The 16,922-nt window shown below is 31.5% G+C and overlaps 1 protein-coding gene across 1 annotated transcript; it reads left to right on the top strand.

Moving 5' to 3' along the window:
- The first annotated feature begins 14,763 nt into the window (after positions 1-14,763).
- On the top strand, positions 14,764-16,674 carry LOC140983071 (cytochrome P450 77A2-like). The gene has a single exon (XM_073449968.1). The coding sequence runs from the start codon at positions 14,982-14,984 to the stop codon at positions 16,533-16,535; it is 1,554 nt and encodes a 517-aa protein (XP_073306069.1). The 5' UTR covers positions 14,764-14,981; the 3' UTR covers positions 16,536-16,674.
- The last annotated feature ends 248 nt before the right edge of the window (positions 16,675-16,922 follow it).

Below are 16,922 nucleotides of genomic sequence, written 5' to 3'. Positions count from 1 at the left end.
GATGTGGTCGTTTAGTGTGTTTATTTAGATGTAATTTTCTGTTATATTCGATTCTACTTTGGCTAAACTTGTTGGATATTGACCATGAACTGCAACGTGCGATGCCCCTTCAAAATTTTGTGGGATTAGTATTCGACAGTGTGTTTCCGACTGGATGTAAGTTTTAAAGTTACCCACAGCCACAAAATTTTTATCAGTAATAATAACAGTAATAATCACAGTCTATTCATTTTTACTAAATAATAATAATAAAAAGAAAGGGGGAAAGTGTAGATGGAAAATCAAAGCAGAGTAATGAGAACGAAGATAAGAAGAGCAGCGACGAGGGTATACTTGAGAGCGGCGATCAAGATGGCCGCCGATATCACGAACAGCTGCCACAGAACCTGCACGCTCGCCCACGTCAGAAGCCCAGTCAATCCAACGGCTACGATGTTGTCCGGATTAGGGTCCAGCAGCAGGTCCGCCCACCTCAGATTGAATCTGGGCAGCTCATTCTCCACCTTCTCTTCCTCCCCGTTGCTCGATTTTTCTGTTGGAACCCCATTCTTGCCTTCTTTTTCCTTGCTCCCATTTTCTGCATAAATTCGGAACTGTTTTCTGGTGTAGAGATTTAGGAGTTGAGATTGGGACTTTGGAGTTAACGGTGAATGGAAATTAGGGATTTGAGGTGGAAGAATCACGATTATAGTATTGAATTTGGAGGGAACGTGGAGGATGGGGAAAGATCTAAACCCTAACATTGCTTGTTCCTGATCAACCGTAGTATCAGACTCAGTGTATTATTGGTTTTTTTTTAATTAAAAAAACATAAATAACAAAAAAATGTAACAAAATATGGGAAAAAAATATTAATAACCTGAAGGGCCCAGGGCTTCGGTCCCTCTTTTTCATTTTTTTTCTCCCAAATTTCTTAACTTATATATTTTTTATTTATTTATTTATTTATTTATTATTATTATTATTATTATTGATAAAATATATAAAACTTTAATTTTTTAAATAGTACTATTAACTTATACATATATTAAATAAATCAATTAATTAAGATTATTATAATTTTGAAAACATATAAAAGAAAAACTACTAAAATTATGAAAAAACCATGAAGTGTTATAATATACTTTCGAACATAGATGATTATCTAGATAGATTTTCTATTAATATTGAAATATCAATATTTATATCTCAATCTTTCTATATACATATATGTATTATATCATTGTATCCTATAAATAAAGATTCTCAGCTATGAATAAAATAGTTTGGAGTTTATTATCCGAACTTGCATTTCTCTCATCTCCTCTCTTTTCTTATTAAATTTATAACACGTTATCAGCACAAATAATTTTCTTTTAAGTTGTTATCCTGAAGAGCGCTACTCGTTATTAAAAATTTTTAATGTTATATTGATGCTATTGGTTAGATTCTTTTAATATTTTTTTGATGTTCTTGAGTGACACGACACAATTTTACATTGATATTTAGCGAGATTCAAGATACCAATATTCTTGAAAAAGTATTGGTTTGAAATTAGATATTTAGTCAGATATGTGATTTATGATCTAAAGAATGTCTATATTCTTGAAGAATATTAGACTTGGAATTTAAAATTTTATGATCGATCTATAAATATTTTTGAAAAATATTGATATAATATGTAATATTATCAATTTACTAAGAATATTGATCTCAACGTTCATCAATATTCATGATGAATTTCAAAATCAGATATAAGATATGTCAATATTCCTGATGAATATTAACGTAATATCAATATTCGAAATACTTAGATGTGTCATAGATTCTGCTCTACTAAATTTGTGTGCAGAACCAGTAATTTCAATGCAAATTTCGTCTTCTTAGACTCTGATTCAGACCTTGACTTCTGAATATGATTTGCAGAATTTTGAGTTGGTTGTTTAAACGTTTTGGCGACTAATCATTTGAATCAACAGACTATAATATATTATTTAAAAAACATATGCTCACCTGATGTTTGGCTTTGCTGATTTCAGCATTCAAAACTTCTAACTTGAACAAGCAAAACTATTCATTTGAGTAAATATCTTAGAAACACAATAACAAGTTTTATTATAATCAAAATCAAGATTGTCAGCATTCCAAAACCCAACAATAATATTTGGATTTTTGAATACAATAATAATATTCATTCAATATAATATGTTATTACAAATAAATTGCTCTATAAGAGCTTTAGTACTAAAGGATAGTTGATATGAATTTTCTGAATAAAAAATAACAAATTTATTGTTAAGAATAAAGTGTTTTTTTGTGTCTCATAGACAAACATAATGTCGAGACAACTGGTCTAACAAATAACAAAATAAAATTGGGTACTAAACAAACTCATTTTTTTCAAAATGATGTTGTATCAATGTAAATATGATAAAATAAATGTCACTATAAAACAGGAGTTTATTGATATTGAAAATTTCTAACATCGTAAGCATGAAGTCGATATCGGAAACAAAAGTTTAAGGATGTTATAGAGTTAACTATTTTGGTATTACAAATAGTGCATAAATATATTGATCAAGGATAAGTTCTTGAATAAATAAGTAAGAAGATGATAAGATTTTAGGAATTCTTATATATTAAATTGTTAAATTTAGTATCACTATCAGTTGTTCAAATTGGGATTGAATCCCTATAATTCTTGAAATGAAAATGTAAATATAAATGTGGATCCACGACTATCAACTTGATATTTGTGAATATATTTACTGAGAATAATAATTTCTCGAATATAAAATTAGTAAAAATAGTTTGGTTGATTAATTATTAAATGCATCCAATCAACTATTGAATCATTGATTCTGAAAATAATGCGTCAGATTTTGGGGATATGACATGTTGTTTGAAGCAAATATTGTATACATTATATCAATTAATTATTGTTGATATTGGCTTGAGCCAAAGTTTGTTATTAAAATTATTGAGTGAGCGGGAAAAAATCATTATATTGCTTCTTTACGAGAGATCGAAAATATGTTGAATTTATGTTGAAATATCTTGAGTTAATAACAATGAGATTTTTATGACGCAATATCAATTGTTATTTTAGTAAAACAATGTTTTCCAAGATCGATGAGAAGGAACGTGAAAGTTAAATGTATATCAATGAGAATGTAATGTCTTTTTCGATCAATTATTATGGAAGATAAAATGATGACTTTCAAATTCAAAGAAACCCTGAAATTAAAAAAAATGGGCAATCCTGAACCGAAGATTTCACATACTAATTGGGTTGTTGAGAACAGAACGAACCCGAAGTTCAAAATTTAGTTTTCAATTACATTATTTTATATAATGTGTTAATAAATAATATATATTATTTGGCTCTTATAATTGTTCTAGTTGAACAATTTAAGTTTTCTCGTTTGAACCGCTATAAATCTAGTTTGTTTTTATATAATTGTTCGAGTTGAACAATTTATGTTTCATGGTCTAAAGCGCGATAAATCTAATTGGTTTTTAAATATAAAAACCTATAACTTCATCAAATGAATTTATAAAATAAATCATGTGTCGAAATTAAAGAGGCTGGTCACCTGAAGATATCGTGACATATATAATAGTAAAATCCGAGAAGAGCCTAGGTGTCTGAAACATCTTAAATAAATTGATATCATGCAAGACCGCATCATATTTTACTTGCAAGAAATCTAAAATGCACCAAAAGCGTGGTCGACCAATAAATTCAAAAGATTTTGTATCCTGAAAGTATAAAAACTCCGGAAGAAGTAATTTTATATATTAAAGTGAAATGGTTTGATAAATTAAAATAATGTTATTCCTGAAGAATAATAAACATATGTAAAAAATGAGATTTCAACAAATTATTTATTTTCTCAAAACTATGATATCAAAGTTACATGATTATCGATAATTATTTTGATATTAATGTATCTTTTGTCAATATGAAAAATAATGAGTATATAAAACTACAATTTGTAGATATTAGATATTGGCATATGAACAATATAGGCTAACCTCAACCCAAAATTTTCTCAAAATGAGCTGAAATCAATAATGAGAAAATGTTTTCTCTTGTTATGAATGCGTTGAGTAGACAATGATATATCAAGAAATATCCATTAATGATTTGAAGTATCAAATGAAATTAGATTCTACCACCGAGATTATTTTTTCAATAAAATGACAAAATTCGTCATGATGATTAAGATAATCCAGAAACGTGTGATTCATTCATATTAGTAGATGCCTTTGAAGATTTTACTAGATCAATCGTGTAATTAAAATACAAAAATATGATGAAAGAGTTGGAAAATATGAAATTTTGTTTTGAGCTATGAATTTGGTATTTCCAAAAGGAATATATGTTAATTGGTCACAGTACACAACAACAAAAAAAAATACTTTTATATGGATATGTTACATATATTAATGGTTGTTTGATAATGCCCAAAAGATATTTGATTATGAAATATCATATATAAGCATTAATTGAAGATAATGTGACCGATCTTTTCATTAGAGCATTACCTATATTAAAATTTGAGAAAATAACACTCAAGATCGGGCAACAACTTAAAGATATTGAGCGATAATTGCAACATGAGGAAATATTCAGATTATACTCTTTATGTCTTTTTTATGAATTTTTTCAAGCGGTTTTTCATAACAATGTTTTAATGAGATGATTAGCTTGAAGTAAGAGATGTCATACTCTTTTTTCTTCACTGGGTTTTTGTCCAATTGTGTTTTTCCTAATAAGGTTTAATGAGACGCGTCTATTGTCAAGAGAACATACAAAGAGAAATATTTATTATCGTTTTTTTTTTTGCTTCGCACAAGTTTTTCTCACTGTGCTTTATTGTCAATGTTTTAGAGCTGCAACACCTGACTCAAGAATCAATTGTTGTATTCTTTTCAGTTTTTCCCACTAGGTTTTATTGTCAATGTTTTAGCGAGAAAACACCTGACTCTACATGAAGTTTCAAACAATCATCTTGCCAAATAAAAATTCAATGAAATAATATCTATGTAGATAATCATATAAGGGAGAGTCTTATGATATTATTTTTAATATATGTGATTATTTGGATAGATTTTCTGTTAATATTGATATTTCAATATTTCTATATACATATTTGTATTCTAATATTGTATCCTATAAATAAGGATGATTTTCGGTTGTTAATAAAAATAGTTCCAAGTTTATTATCTGAACTCACATTTCTCTCATCTATTTTTTGTATAAAATTTATAACACCAAGTATATATTAAATCAGAAAAATATCAATCTAAGAAATTTATTATGTTGTACGGAAAACTATAAACAGGCATAATATGTATGGATTTGCATGTATGTATGAATGAATAAAGTTGATGGCAAAAGTGGTCCTAACACGGAATTAATGAGACGTTGATGCAATTAATGTAGTATAAGTTGGTTTTTTGTTACAATTCAGTCTAATTTTTTCTCAATATTTGCGATATTTTTCCATCTAAATAAAATCTTGAACTCTCGACACTGACCCATACTAATGCGAGACAAGCAAGAAAATATATATATAAAATATTCCATATATTTATAGAGAGTGTTTGCAAAATATTGTTGAAAAATTATTTAAAAATGTGTTAAATATTTGTGTTGAAAATGTGAATGTTGAATGTTGAAAATTAGGTAAAATTAGGTGTTGAATGTTGAAAATTAGTGTGTGATGATGTAGGTAATGATGTATTTTATTTTTGGATTATTTGTAAAAAATTTCTATAAATAGATCTCTCATTTGTGAAGAAAAACACAATTGAGTTGAGAGAAAAATATTATAAAGTGTGTAGTGTGATAATTTTAAGAGTTTGAGATTTTTACTTTTTACCGTAAATTTTTACTTTTTCACAACACGTTATCAGCACGAAGCTCTAAAAGTCCTCCATATTTTTCCAAGCTCCGAACAGAAGAAAAAGGTAACAAAAGTAATAATATTTATTTTACTGTTATTTATTTATTGTTTATATATGTAATATATAATATAATGTTATTGTTAGAAATAATAANATATATACACCATATTATTACCATAAAATTATACAAATACATACATGTATTTTCTTATACACCAACGGCAATAAACGGTAACAAAACGGCTAATTTTTGCTCTATAAATACAATCTCACAAATACATTCAATCACTCCAACTTTCTCTTCTTCTCTAAAAATTATTCTTCATCAAATTTTCGAAGAAAAAAAGAAGATGGCTTTCACGAGGTTATTTTTAATTATTTTGGTTATCATACTCACCAGTCTTGTATTTATCGGAGAATATCCTCCTCGTGTGTTTTCTTTATTTTTACGAATACTTGTACTTGTTGTTTATCCATTACTTTGTATTGCAATATTCATTAACTAATAAAATGCATCGTAATTTTTAGTACCACCATGGCAAACTTGGCAAAGCTCGAATTCATCGCTCTTGATATTACTGGGAAAAACTATATGCCATGGACTCTTGATGTAGAAATGCATCTTGAGTCATTGGGTCTAAGCGAGACCATTAAAGAAAATGGTATATCTTCATCACAAGAAAAAGCAAAAGCTATAATATTTTTACGACGACACCTTGATGAAGGTTTAAAATGTGAATATCTCATCGAAAAAGATCCCATGGCTCTGTGGAAAGGATTAAAAGAGAGATTTGAACATATAAGGGAAGTTATACTTCCGACCGCCCGTGATGAATGGAATATGTTAAGATTCCAAGACTTTAAAAAAGTCAGTGATTACAATTCAGCGATGTATAGAATAATCTCGCAGTTAAAATTTTGTGGACATGAGGTTACAGAATCGGAAATGCTTGAAAAAACATTTTCCACGTTTCACGCATCAAATATAACACTACAGCAACAATATAGAGTGCGTGGATTTGCGAGATATTCTGAACTCATCGCCTGTCTTCTTGTGGCGGAAAAGAACAACGAGCTATTAATGAGAAATCATCAGTCCCGACCCACTGGATCAACAGCATTTCCAGAAGTAAATGCTGTAAGCAAAAATGAATTTAAACCTGGAAACCAAAATCAAATTCAAAGACAAGGTTTTGGTCGAGGTCGAGGTCGAGGTCGAGGTCGTGGACGTGGACGTGGACGAGGAAGTGGTCGTGGTCGTGGACGCGGCCGTGGTTTTGAAAATAATCGAGATAGTTATTTCTATAACTCATCTCAAAATAACGTCCCAAACCATCCACAGAAAAGGCATCAAGAAAACATGAGTGTTAATGAAAATCACTCGAAAAGATTTGAAAGTTCTTGTTTCAGATGCGGCACTCCAGGACATTGGTCTCGTATTTGTCGAGCCCCTGAGCATCTTTGCAAACTTTATAAAGAATCGATAAAGGGGAAAGAAAAGGAGACCAACTTCACTGAGCGAAGTGACCGTTTGAGTGATTCAACTCATTTTGATGCTGCTGATTTTATGAATGATTTCTCTGGAAATGATCAATATGTTGGTGGGATAGAAATGAACAATATTGATGCTGCAGATTTTCTCAATGATTTCTCTGAAAATGAACAATATAGTGGTAGAATATAAATGTACAATAATTTATTTTTCATGTATTTATATGATAATGTTTTATTGTACAATTATGATATGTGTTATATTTAAATATGTATTGTCATTAATTTTTTTTCATTGCATATTTTTTGAAGTTCAAATATGGAAAATGCTATGAGCAAAGCTGAAGTTTGCATACCCGATAGTGGTACAACGCACACTATCCTCCGAGATAAAAGATATTTCTTGGAACTAAAACCAACAAAAACAACGGTGAATACAATATCAGGTCCTGTAGACTTGATTAAAGGATGTGGTAAAGCACAATTTTTGTTACCTAATGGTACAAAATTTTTGATCAATGATGCTTTATATTCACCACAATCGAAAAGAAATTTGTTGAGTTTTAATGATATATATTCCCATGGGTATGATACTCAAACAATGAATGAAGGGAATGAGAAATATATGTGTCTTACCACATATAAATCAGGAAAGAAATATGTGATTGAAAAACTACCAATGCTCCCTACTGGATTGCATTATACACATATACGTCCCATTGAATCAAACATGGTAATTGATAATTCTTCAATATTAACCAATTGGCATGATCGATTAGGACATCCTGGTTCAACAATGATGCGAAGAATTATAGAAAATACACATGGTCATCCATTGAAAGACCAGAAGATCTTTCAGAATAATAAGTTTCAATGTAAAGCATGTTCTCTTGGAAAACTTATTATAAGACCATCACCAGCCAAAATCCAAACTGAATCACCAATGTTTCTTGAACGTATTCAGGGTGATATTTGTGGACCAATCCATCCACCATGTGGACCATTCAGATACTTTATGGTATTGATTGATGCCTCCAGCAGATGGTCACATGTATGTTTATTGTCAACTCGAAATGTTGCATTTGCAAGATTACTTGCTCAAATAATAAAATTGAGGAATCAATTTCCCGATTATACAATCAAGAAAATTAGACTTGATAATGCTGGTGAATTTACTTCCCAGACTTTCAATGATTATTGTATGTCTATGGGAATCATTGTTGAGCATCCTGTTGCTCATGTACATACTCAAAATGGATTGGCTGAATCATTGATTAAACGTCTGCAAATGATTGCTAGACCAATGATTATGAAAACAAAGCTCCCTATTTCTATATGGGGACATGCAATTTTACATGCTGCTTCATTAATTCGCATCAGACCAAGTGCATATCATAAATACTCCCCATTGCAGCTTGCATTTGGTAAAGAACCAGACATTTCTCATCTGAGAATTTTTGGATGTATGGTGTATGTGCCTATTGCACCACCTCAACGAAAGAAAATGGGACCTCAAAGAAAGATTGGAATTTATATTGGTTATGATAGTCCATCGATCATTCGATATCTTGAACCACAGACAGGCGACGTGTTCACAGCACGTTTTGCTGATTGTCATTTTAATGAGGAAATCTTCCCAATGTTAGGGGGAGAACAGAAACATACCGAAAAAGAAATTACATGGTATGTATCATCATTGTTACATCTGGATCCAAGAACAAAACAATGTGAAAAAGATGTACAGCAAATTGTGCACTTGCAAAGAATAGCAAATCAAATACCAGATGCATTTGCAGACACAAAAGGGGTAACTAAATCATATATACATGCTGCAAATGCCCCTGCTCGAATTGAAATTCCGAAGAAACAAATTGAAGATAGTCATGATGTCATTAAACGCCTGAAGCGTGGAAGGCCAGTTGGTTCCAAGGATAAAAATCCTCGAAAAAGAAAATTCATAGAGAAACACAATGATCACAAAATAGAGAATGATGTTCCTGAAGAAACACATAATGATCACAAAATAGAGAATGATGTTCCTGAAGAAACACATGATGATGAAAATGTTTTGTCAGAACCACAAACTGACGAGAATCATGAAATCTCTATCAATTATATTAATACTGGAAAAATATGGAACCGAAAAGATATAGAAGAAATTGATGATATATTTTCTTATAATGTGGCAATCGACATCATAAATGATAATGAAGATCATGAACCAAAATCTTTTGGTGAATGTAAAAATCGGCAGGATTGGATAAAATGGAAAGATGCCATCCAGGTTGAATTGGATTCGCTAAATAAACGTAATGTTTTTGGACCTATAGTCCTTACACCTGAAGGTGTAAAACCTGTTGGATACAAATGGGTTTTTATTCGAAAGCGAAATGAGAAAAATGAAATAGTAAGATATAAAGCTCGACTTGTTGCACAAGGTTTTTCTCAAAGGCCTGGAATTGATTATGAAGAAACGTATTCTCCTGTGATGGATGCAATTACGTTTCGGTATTTGATTAGCTTGGCAGTATCTGAAAATTTAGAAATGCGTCTTATGGATGTTGTTACAGCCTACTTATATGGATCACTTGATAGTAATATATATATGAAAATCCCTGAAGGATTTAAGATGCCTGAAGCACAAAGTTCAAAACCCAGAGAATGTTATTCTGTGAAATTACTAAGATCATTATATGGGTTGAAGCAATCCGGCAGAATGTGGTATAATAGGCTAAGTGATCACTTGATGAAAAAGGGATATGTAAATAATTCAATATGCCCTTGTGTTTTCATTAAGAAAACAACATCCGGATGCGTAATTATTGCTGTATATGTTGATGATTTAAACATCATTGGAACAAATAAGGAAATTCAAGAAGTTGTGTCATACTTGAAAGAAGAATTTGAAATGAAGGATCTTGGAAAAACCAAGTATTGTCTGGGTTTACAAATTGAACAAAAAGAATGTGGAATATTTGTTCACCAGACAAATTATACAGAAAAGATCCTTAAACGTTTTAATATGGACAAATCAAATCCTTTAAGTACTCCAATGGTTGTTAGATCATTAAACATAGAAAAGGATCCATTCCGTCCATGTGAAGATGATGAAGATATTCTTGGTCCAGAAGTACCATATCTAAGTGCTATCGGTGCCCTTATGTATCTTACAAATTGTACAAGGCCTGATATATCTTTTGCCGTAAATTTATTGGCAAGATTTAGCACATATCCAACAAAGAGACATTGGAACGGAATTAAACATATATTCCGTTATCTACGAGGAACGACAGACTTGGGACTTTTGTATTCAAAAGATGCTAATCCAAGTATAATTGGTTATGCCGATGCTGGATACTTATCTGATCCACACAAAGCACGTTCTCAAACTGGATATGTATTTACTCGTGGAGGCACTGCAATTTCTTGGCGTTCACAGAAACAAACACTTGTAACAACTTCATCAAATCATGCCGAGATTATTGCACTACATGAAGCAAGCCGTGAATGTGTGTGGTTAAAATCAATGACTCAACATATCCAAATCTCATGCGGATTATCATTCGACGAGAAGCCTGTGATACTATATGAAGATAATGCTGCATGTGTTGCTCAAATGAAAGAAGGATACATAAAAAGCGACAGAACTAAACATATTCCTCCTAAGTTCTTCGCATTCACCAAGGAGCTTGAGAAGAATAAATGTATTGATGTTCGTCACATTCAATCAAGTGAAAACTCATCAGATCTCTTCACAAAGGCACTTCCTACGACAATATTCAGAAAGCACATATATAATATTGGGATGCGCAATCTACGAAATTTGTGAAGAATTGTTCGTGTCAACATGAGGGGGAGTTTACGTGACTGCACTCTTTTTCCCTTACTATGGTTTTTATCCCAATGGGTTTTTCCTAGTAAGGTTTTTAACGAGGCAGTATAAAAACACGTAATGTATACAATCATTATGATCATCATCACAAGGGGGAGTGTTGAAAAATTATTTAAAAATGTGTTAAATATTTGTGTTGAAAATGTGAATGTTGAATGTTGAAAATTAGGTAAAATTAGGTGTTGAATATTGAAAATTAGTGTGTGATGATGTAGGTAATGATGTATTTTATTTTTGGATTATTTGTAAAAATTTTCTATAAATAGATATCTCATTTGTGAAGAAAAACACAATTGAGTTGAGAGAAAAATATTATAAAGTGTGTAGTGTGATAATTTTAAGAGTTTGAGATTTTTACTTTTTACCGTAAATTTTTACTTTTTCACAACAAATATGATATTTTTTGTAAAAATGATTGAATTTATAGATTATGAAGAAATGAAGAAAAATCGGAGGCAATTAGCTTTTGAAAATAAAAGTGAAAAGTTGAAAATTAAGAATGAGCGATGTTTGATAATTAAGTGATTATAATATTATCTTCTTAAAGTAAAAATTAATGTTTTCGGTTTTACAAATATATAATCCGATATCCGAACTATTTTTCTTCGGTTCGGTTCGGTTTCTACCGAAATGGTTCGGTTATTTTGGTTTTGATACAATTGTTTAAATTAATAAGATAAAAATATTGTAAAATATAATATGTTATATTTTTACATAATTTCTTAGAAAAACATTTAAATATAAAGTCTAAATGAATTACATAAACAACAATCAACTAAATATTATTAAAAATAATTCATCATTCACTGATATAATCTCAAAATATATAATAAAAATAAAATTATTAATTTAATGAAATTTCGATTTTTTCGATCGGTTCGGTTTTGACATATATAGTCCGAAATCGAACCAAATAAATTTCGGTTTTAACATTTATATCCAAATTATAAAATTCGGTTTTCGATTTGATTCAGTGTTCGGTTTTTTCGGTTTGAATTTTCGATTTTTTTGGTTTTACCTGAAGTTTAAACACCCCTAATTGAAATGTCACTAGTCAGCCATACTCCTGCTTTTTGGTTTTATCCGAAGTTTAAACACCCCTAATTGAAATGTCACTAGTCAGCCATACTTCTGGCAAGCCAGGGATGCTTTGAAGTTACTTCGCATACTAAAAATTCCATTCAATTAAACAAAAATTAAAAAATAGAAGGATTCAACTTTCCATTAGCTGCTCCGCATTTGGTATCAGTAATTGAAATTTCCAGTAAATTTGTAAATTGGAAAAGTTCCCCAAAAAAAACCATTCCCAGTCCAATAAAAAAAACATGTCGGGAAACAGAAGATATTTTTATGAAAAAATAAAAATTTATGGTAAAAAATAAAAATCTTAAACTCTCAAAATTATCACACTACACACTTTATAATATTTTTCTCTCAACTCAATTGTGATTTCTTCACAAATGATGAGGCTATTTATAGAATTTCTTTGATAATAATCCAAAAAATAAATTACATCATTACTTTCATCATCACACCCAAATTTCTAATTTTTACAACTTTTATTTTCAACATTCAAATATTCAATACACATATTTTAAAAATTAATTTTCAACAGAGATTATTAATTTTTCTATTTAAAAAAAGAGTGGGTCTCATGTGAGACCGTCTCACGGATCTTAATCTGTGAGACGGGTCAACCCTACCCATATTCACAATAAAAAGTAATACTCTTAGCATAAAAAATAATACTTTTTCATTGATGACCCAAATAAGATATCCGTCTCACAAATACGACCCGTGAGACCGTCTCACACAAGTTTTTGTCTTAAAAAAATATGCATTCACCTACGATTGGTTGGATTAAATCATACATATGATTGCAATTTTAAGCATAGATTATTCACTTTATATCAATAAAATCATTGAACGTAAAAAAAATAATTTCATGATGTGTTTTTTTTATTTATATTAATTATTTAATTAATGAAATGTGCAATTGTAATATATCATTTGATCGCAACTTTAATCAGTCAAACCAAAAATATTATTACTTTCTAATATTATTCAACATCTTATTCAAATATTTTAATAATTACAATATTATTATCTACGTAATCTCGTCAATATATTAATTAATCACTCTACAAATTTTTTCTTTTTTAAATGTAGGATTGATGTCTTTCAAAAGATTGGTAGATAATCCGACGACTATAACATATTAGGTCGACATTTTTTTTCCCCGTAAAAAAATTATATGTATATGTTGTTGAGTTGGGAAATATATTTGTTACAAATGAATTTGAACATAAGGTATAATATCAAATTTAAGATCTTGATGTCGGTTTTGGCAGACGAGCTACCAGATTGAGTGTTATTATTTCAAGCTCCATCACCTGTTACACTTGATAATGTGTGCTAAACGGGGTCATCTTGATTATAGGAATGCGATTTGTCACATAAATTGTAATATAAATGCGCTATGGGTAAATTCATTGTTTTAATTTAATACAATCAACATATTTAAACACATAATTAAATTATTTATGATAAAAATATAACGTCTCAACCTCCACAACCATTAAAATTTAATACCCGCGAGTCAAGTTATATATANGGATACACAATTTTTCTATATTTCATCACATCCAATATGTGAGTGACACCTCATCGGTGCTCACATAGGTGTACACGATAGGTGTGCAGCATATCAAATCTCATATTATTTTATTAAAATTGAGGATCTTATAGTAACCACTTGGAAACATATTAACTTTTCATCTAACTTTACTCTTATATGTTATTAATATTACATTTTTGTTTTTTGTTTTGTTTTTTTTAAATTTCAACACACACTTTTATTTTTATTTTTTTTATTTCAATAATTCAAATCTCAATTTAGTCTTTTCATAATTTGTCAAATTTAACTTTAATCCATCGATAATGATAAAAAACTGTACACACACGCATCACATGTGCAGAATAACTAGTATATGGAAAACTCACATGATTAATTGTATTAATTAGTATCAAAATCACTATAATTTCTTAATAAGGATACAAAGCAAGGTTTTATTTGGATTTGGAAATACTTTTCAAGGGAGGATTTTCTTTGGATTAGACAAACTACATTTAAATTCAAGAAGTTAGTAGATGTTTTTTGAAATTTAAGGATTGAATATTTTTATAAAAATATTAATAAAAAAACTTTTATAAAATTATCTCATAAATTAATTTTAAAATATCATATTCAAATTGATCAATCTTATAAAAAATATTATTTTTTATTTTAAAATTCAAAAATATTAATTTTTATTATAAATATAAACTGAACTTAAATTAAAACTATTCAAATAATAAATTCTCTTCAAGAAAACAAAAGGTTGCAGTAAAAAGATTTGGCAGTGCAAATTAAATGATTGAAGTAAGTTGTTGGGAGAGATTTATTAATAACTCCCAACTGCTTCTCTTTCCGCCATGTTCCACTTGCCACCCAACTTGTTTCGTATTCCACTGCCATGGATTCTGCTTAAATTCAGTGAAAAATGGTACATTTTTACATACCGAGTTGCAGCATTTAAAGCCAATGTCTTTTATTGTTGAAAATTTTCAATAGCTTTAATTGATCCTGCCTGTAAATTCAAGCTTTTTCCCTGTTGATAAACTCTCTTTCCAGTTTCCAGCACCTGGCGTCTTCATCTCATCAATGGATTCCCTCTCGTCTTCCCCGTTTTCTCCTTGCTACAATCTCATTTTCACGGCTTCGGCTTTCTTTCTCTCCGGTTTGATTTTCTTGGTTATGTATAAGTCCAAGTCCAAGGCCAAGAAGCTGAACTTGCCACCAGGCCCGCCGGGATGGCCGGTCGTGGGAAACCTGTTTCAGGTGGCTGGGTCGGGGAAGCAATTCTTTCAATACGTTCGCGACCTTTTACCGGAATATGGCCCCATATTTACTTTGAAAATGGGGACAAGAACCATGATTATAATCAGCAGTGCTGATTTAGCTTACGAAGCTTTGATTGTGAAGGGTCAGATCTTTGCCAGCCGGCCGAGGGAAAACCCAACGAGGACAATATTCAGTTGCAACAAATTCACCGTCAATGCCAGCCTCTACGGCCCTGTGTGGAGATCCTTGCGGCGGAACATGGTGCAGAACGGGCTTAGCGCCTCCAGGCTGAAAGAATTCCGAAACGCAAGAGAGACGGCAATGGAGAAGCTCATCGACAGGCTGAAGAATGAAGCAGTGGCCAACAATGGCGCAGTTTGGGTTCTAAAAAACGCACGATTCGCCGTGTTCTGTATACTCTTATCCATGTGCTTTGGGGTCGAAATGGACGAGGAAATGATCGAGAAAGTGGATCAAATGATGAAAACTGTGCTGATAGTTCTCGATCCAAGATTGGACGATTACTTACCCCTTTTAAGCCCATTTTTCTCCAAACAAAGGAAAAGGGTACACGAAGTGAGGCAACAACAGATCGAAACTCTAGTCCCGCTAATCGAGAAGCGCCGCCAAGCAATTCGAAACCCAGAATTGCACAAAAACGCCGCTTCATTTTCATACCTCGACACCCTCTTCGACCTCAAAATCGAGGACCGCCAATCATCTCCGTCGAACGCGGAGCTCGTGACCCTTTGCTCCGAGTTCTTGAACGGCGGCACCGATACCACCGGCACAGCCATCGAATGGGCTGTGGTTAGACTCATCGAGAACCCCAAAATCCAATCAAGATTGTACGAGGAGATAAAGTCCACAGTCGGAGAAAACAAGAAAGTGGACGAGAAAGATATCGAAAAGATGCCGTATCTCAACGCTGTCGTAAAGGAGCTCTTGCGCAAGCACCCCCCAACCTATTTTTCACTCACTCACGCAGTTACCGAACCCGCCAAGCTAGCCGGGTATGATATCCCAACGAATGCAAATGTTGAGTTCTTCCTACCGGGTATCTCGGAGGATCCGAAGTTATGGTCCGACCCGGAGAAATTCGACCCCGACAGATTCTTTTCAGGCCGGGAGGAGGCCGATATAACAGGCGTAACAGGTGTAAAGATGATGCCTTTCGGCGTCGGGCGTAGGATCTGCCCCGGTTTGAGCATGGCCACGGTCCACGTGAATTTGATGTTGGCCCGAATGGTACAAGAATTCGAGTGGTCGGGTTACCCGGATGAAAATGGTAAATTGGATCTTAGTGAGAAGCTGGAGTTCACGGTTGTGATGAAAAATAGCCTGAAGGCCAATATCAAGCCAAGGGCACAATAGGTAATTCATATGTTAGGTATGTGTCCTAATCCCTATGTTTGTTGTCTATTTTAAAGACTAATTTTGGGTAAGAATATATTTCATTAATTTGTAAGTGTGTTGGAGGGGTGCCAATAATAAACACATATATAATTTGTGACTTTGTGTTTTTCTTATAAAATATAATTGTTACTCAAAAATTTGCCTTTTATCATATCTGGCTCTGATATTATGTTCAAATTGTGATTGGAACTTAACTAAGTCTACATATTCCACTCTAAAAGACTTGATCCCGATATTTAAAAATCTTCTAATTGTAATGTTAATGATAATATAAAATTTTAGAATATGTCTTTTGTGAGACGGTTGTACGAATCTTTATGTGTGAAACGGGTCAACTTTATCGAT

Source organism: Primulina huaijiensis, chromosome 8, assembly GCF_012295235.1.
Source record: "Primulina huaijiensis isolate GDHJ02 chromosome 8, ASM1229523v2, whole genome shotgun sequence".
In the NCBI taxonomy this organism is placed as follows: domain Eukaryota; kingdom Viridiplantae; phylum Streptophyta; class Magnoliopsida; order Lamiales; family Gesneriaceae; genus Primulina; species Primulina huaijiensis.
The sequence above is the reverse complement of the archived record's forward strand: the minus strand, read 5'-3'. Positions and strand labels throughout refer to the sequence as shown.

Bases quoted from the DNA above. Each gene is read 5' to 3' on its own strand.
- LOC140983071 (XM_073449968.1), top strand. From the start codon at position 14,982: ATGGATTCCCTCTCGTCTTCCCCGTTTTCTCCTTGCTACAATCTCATT.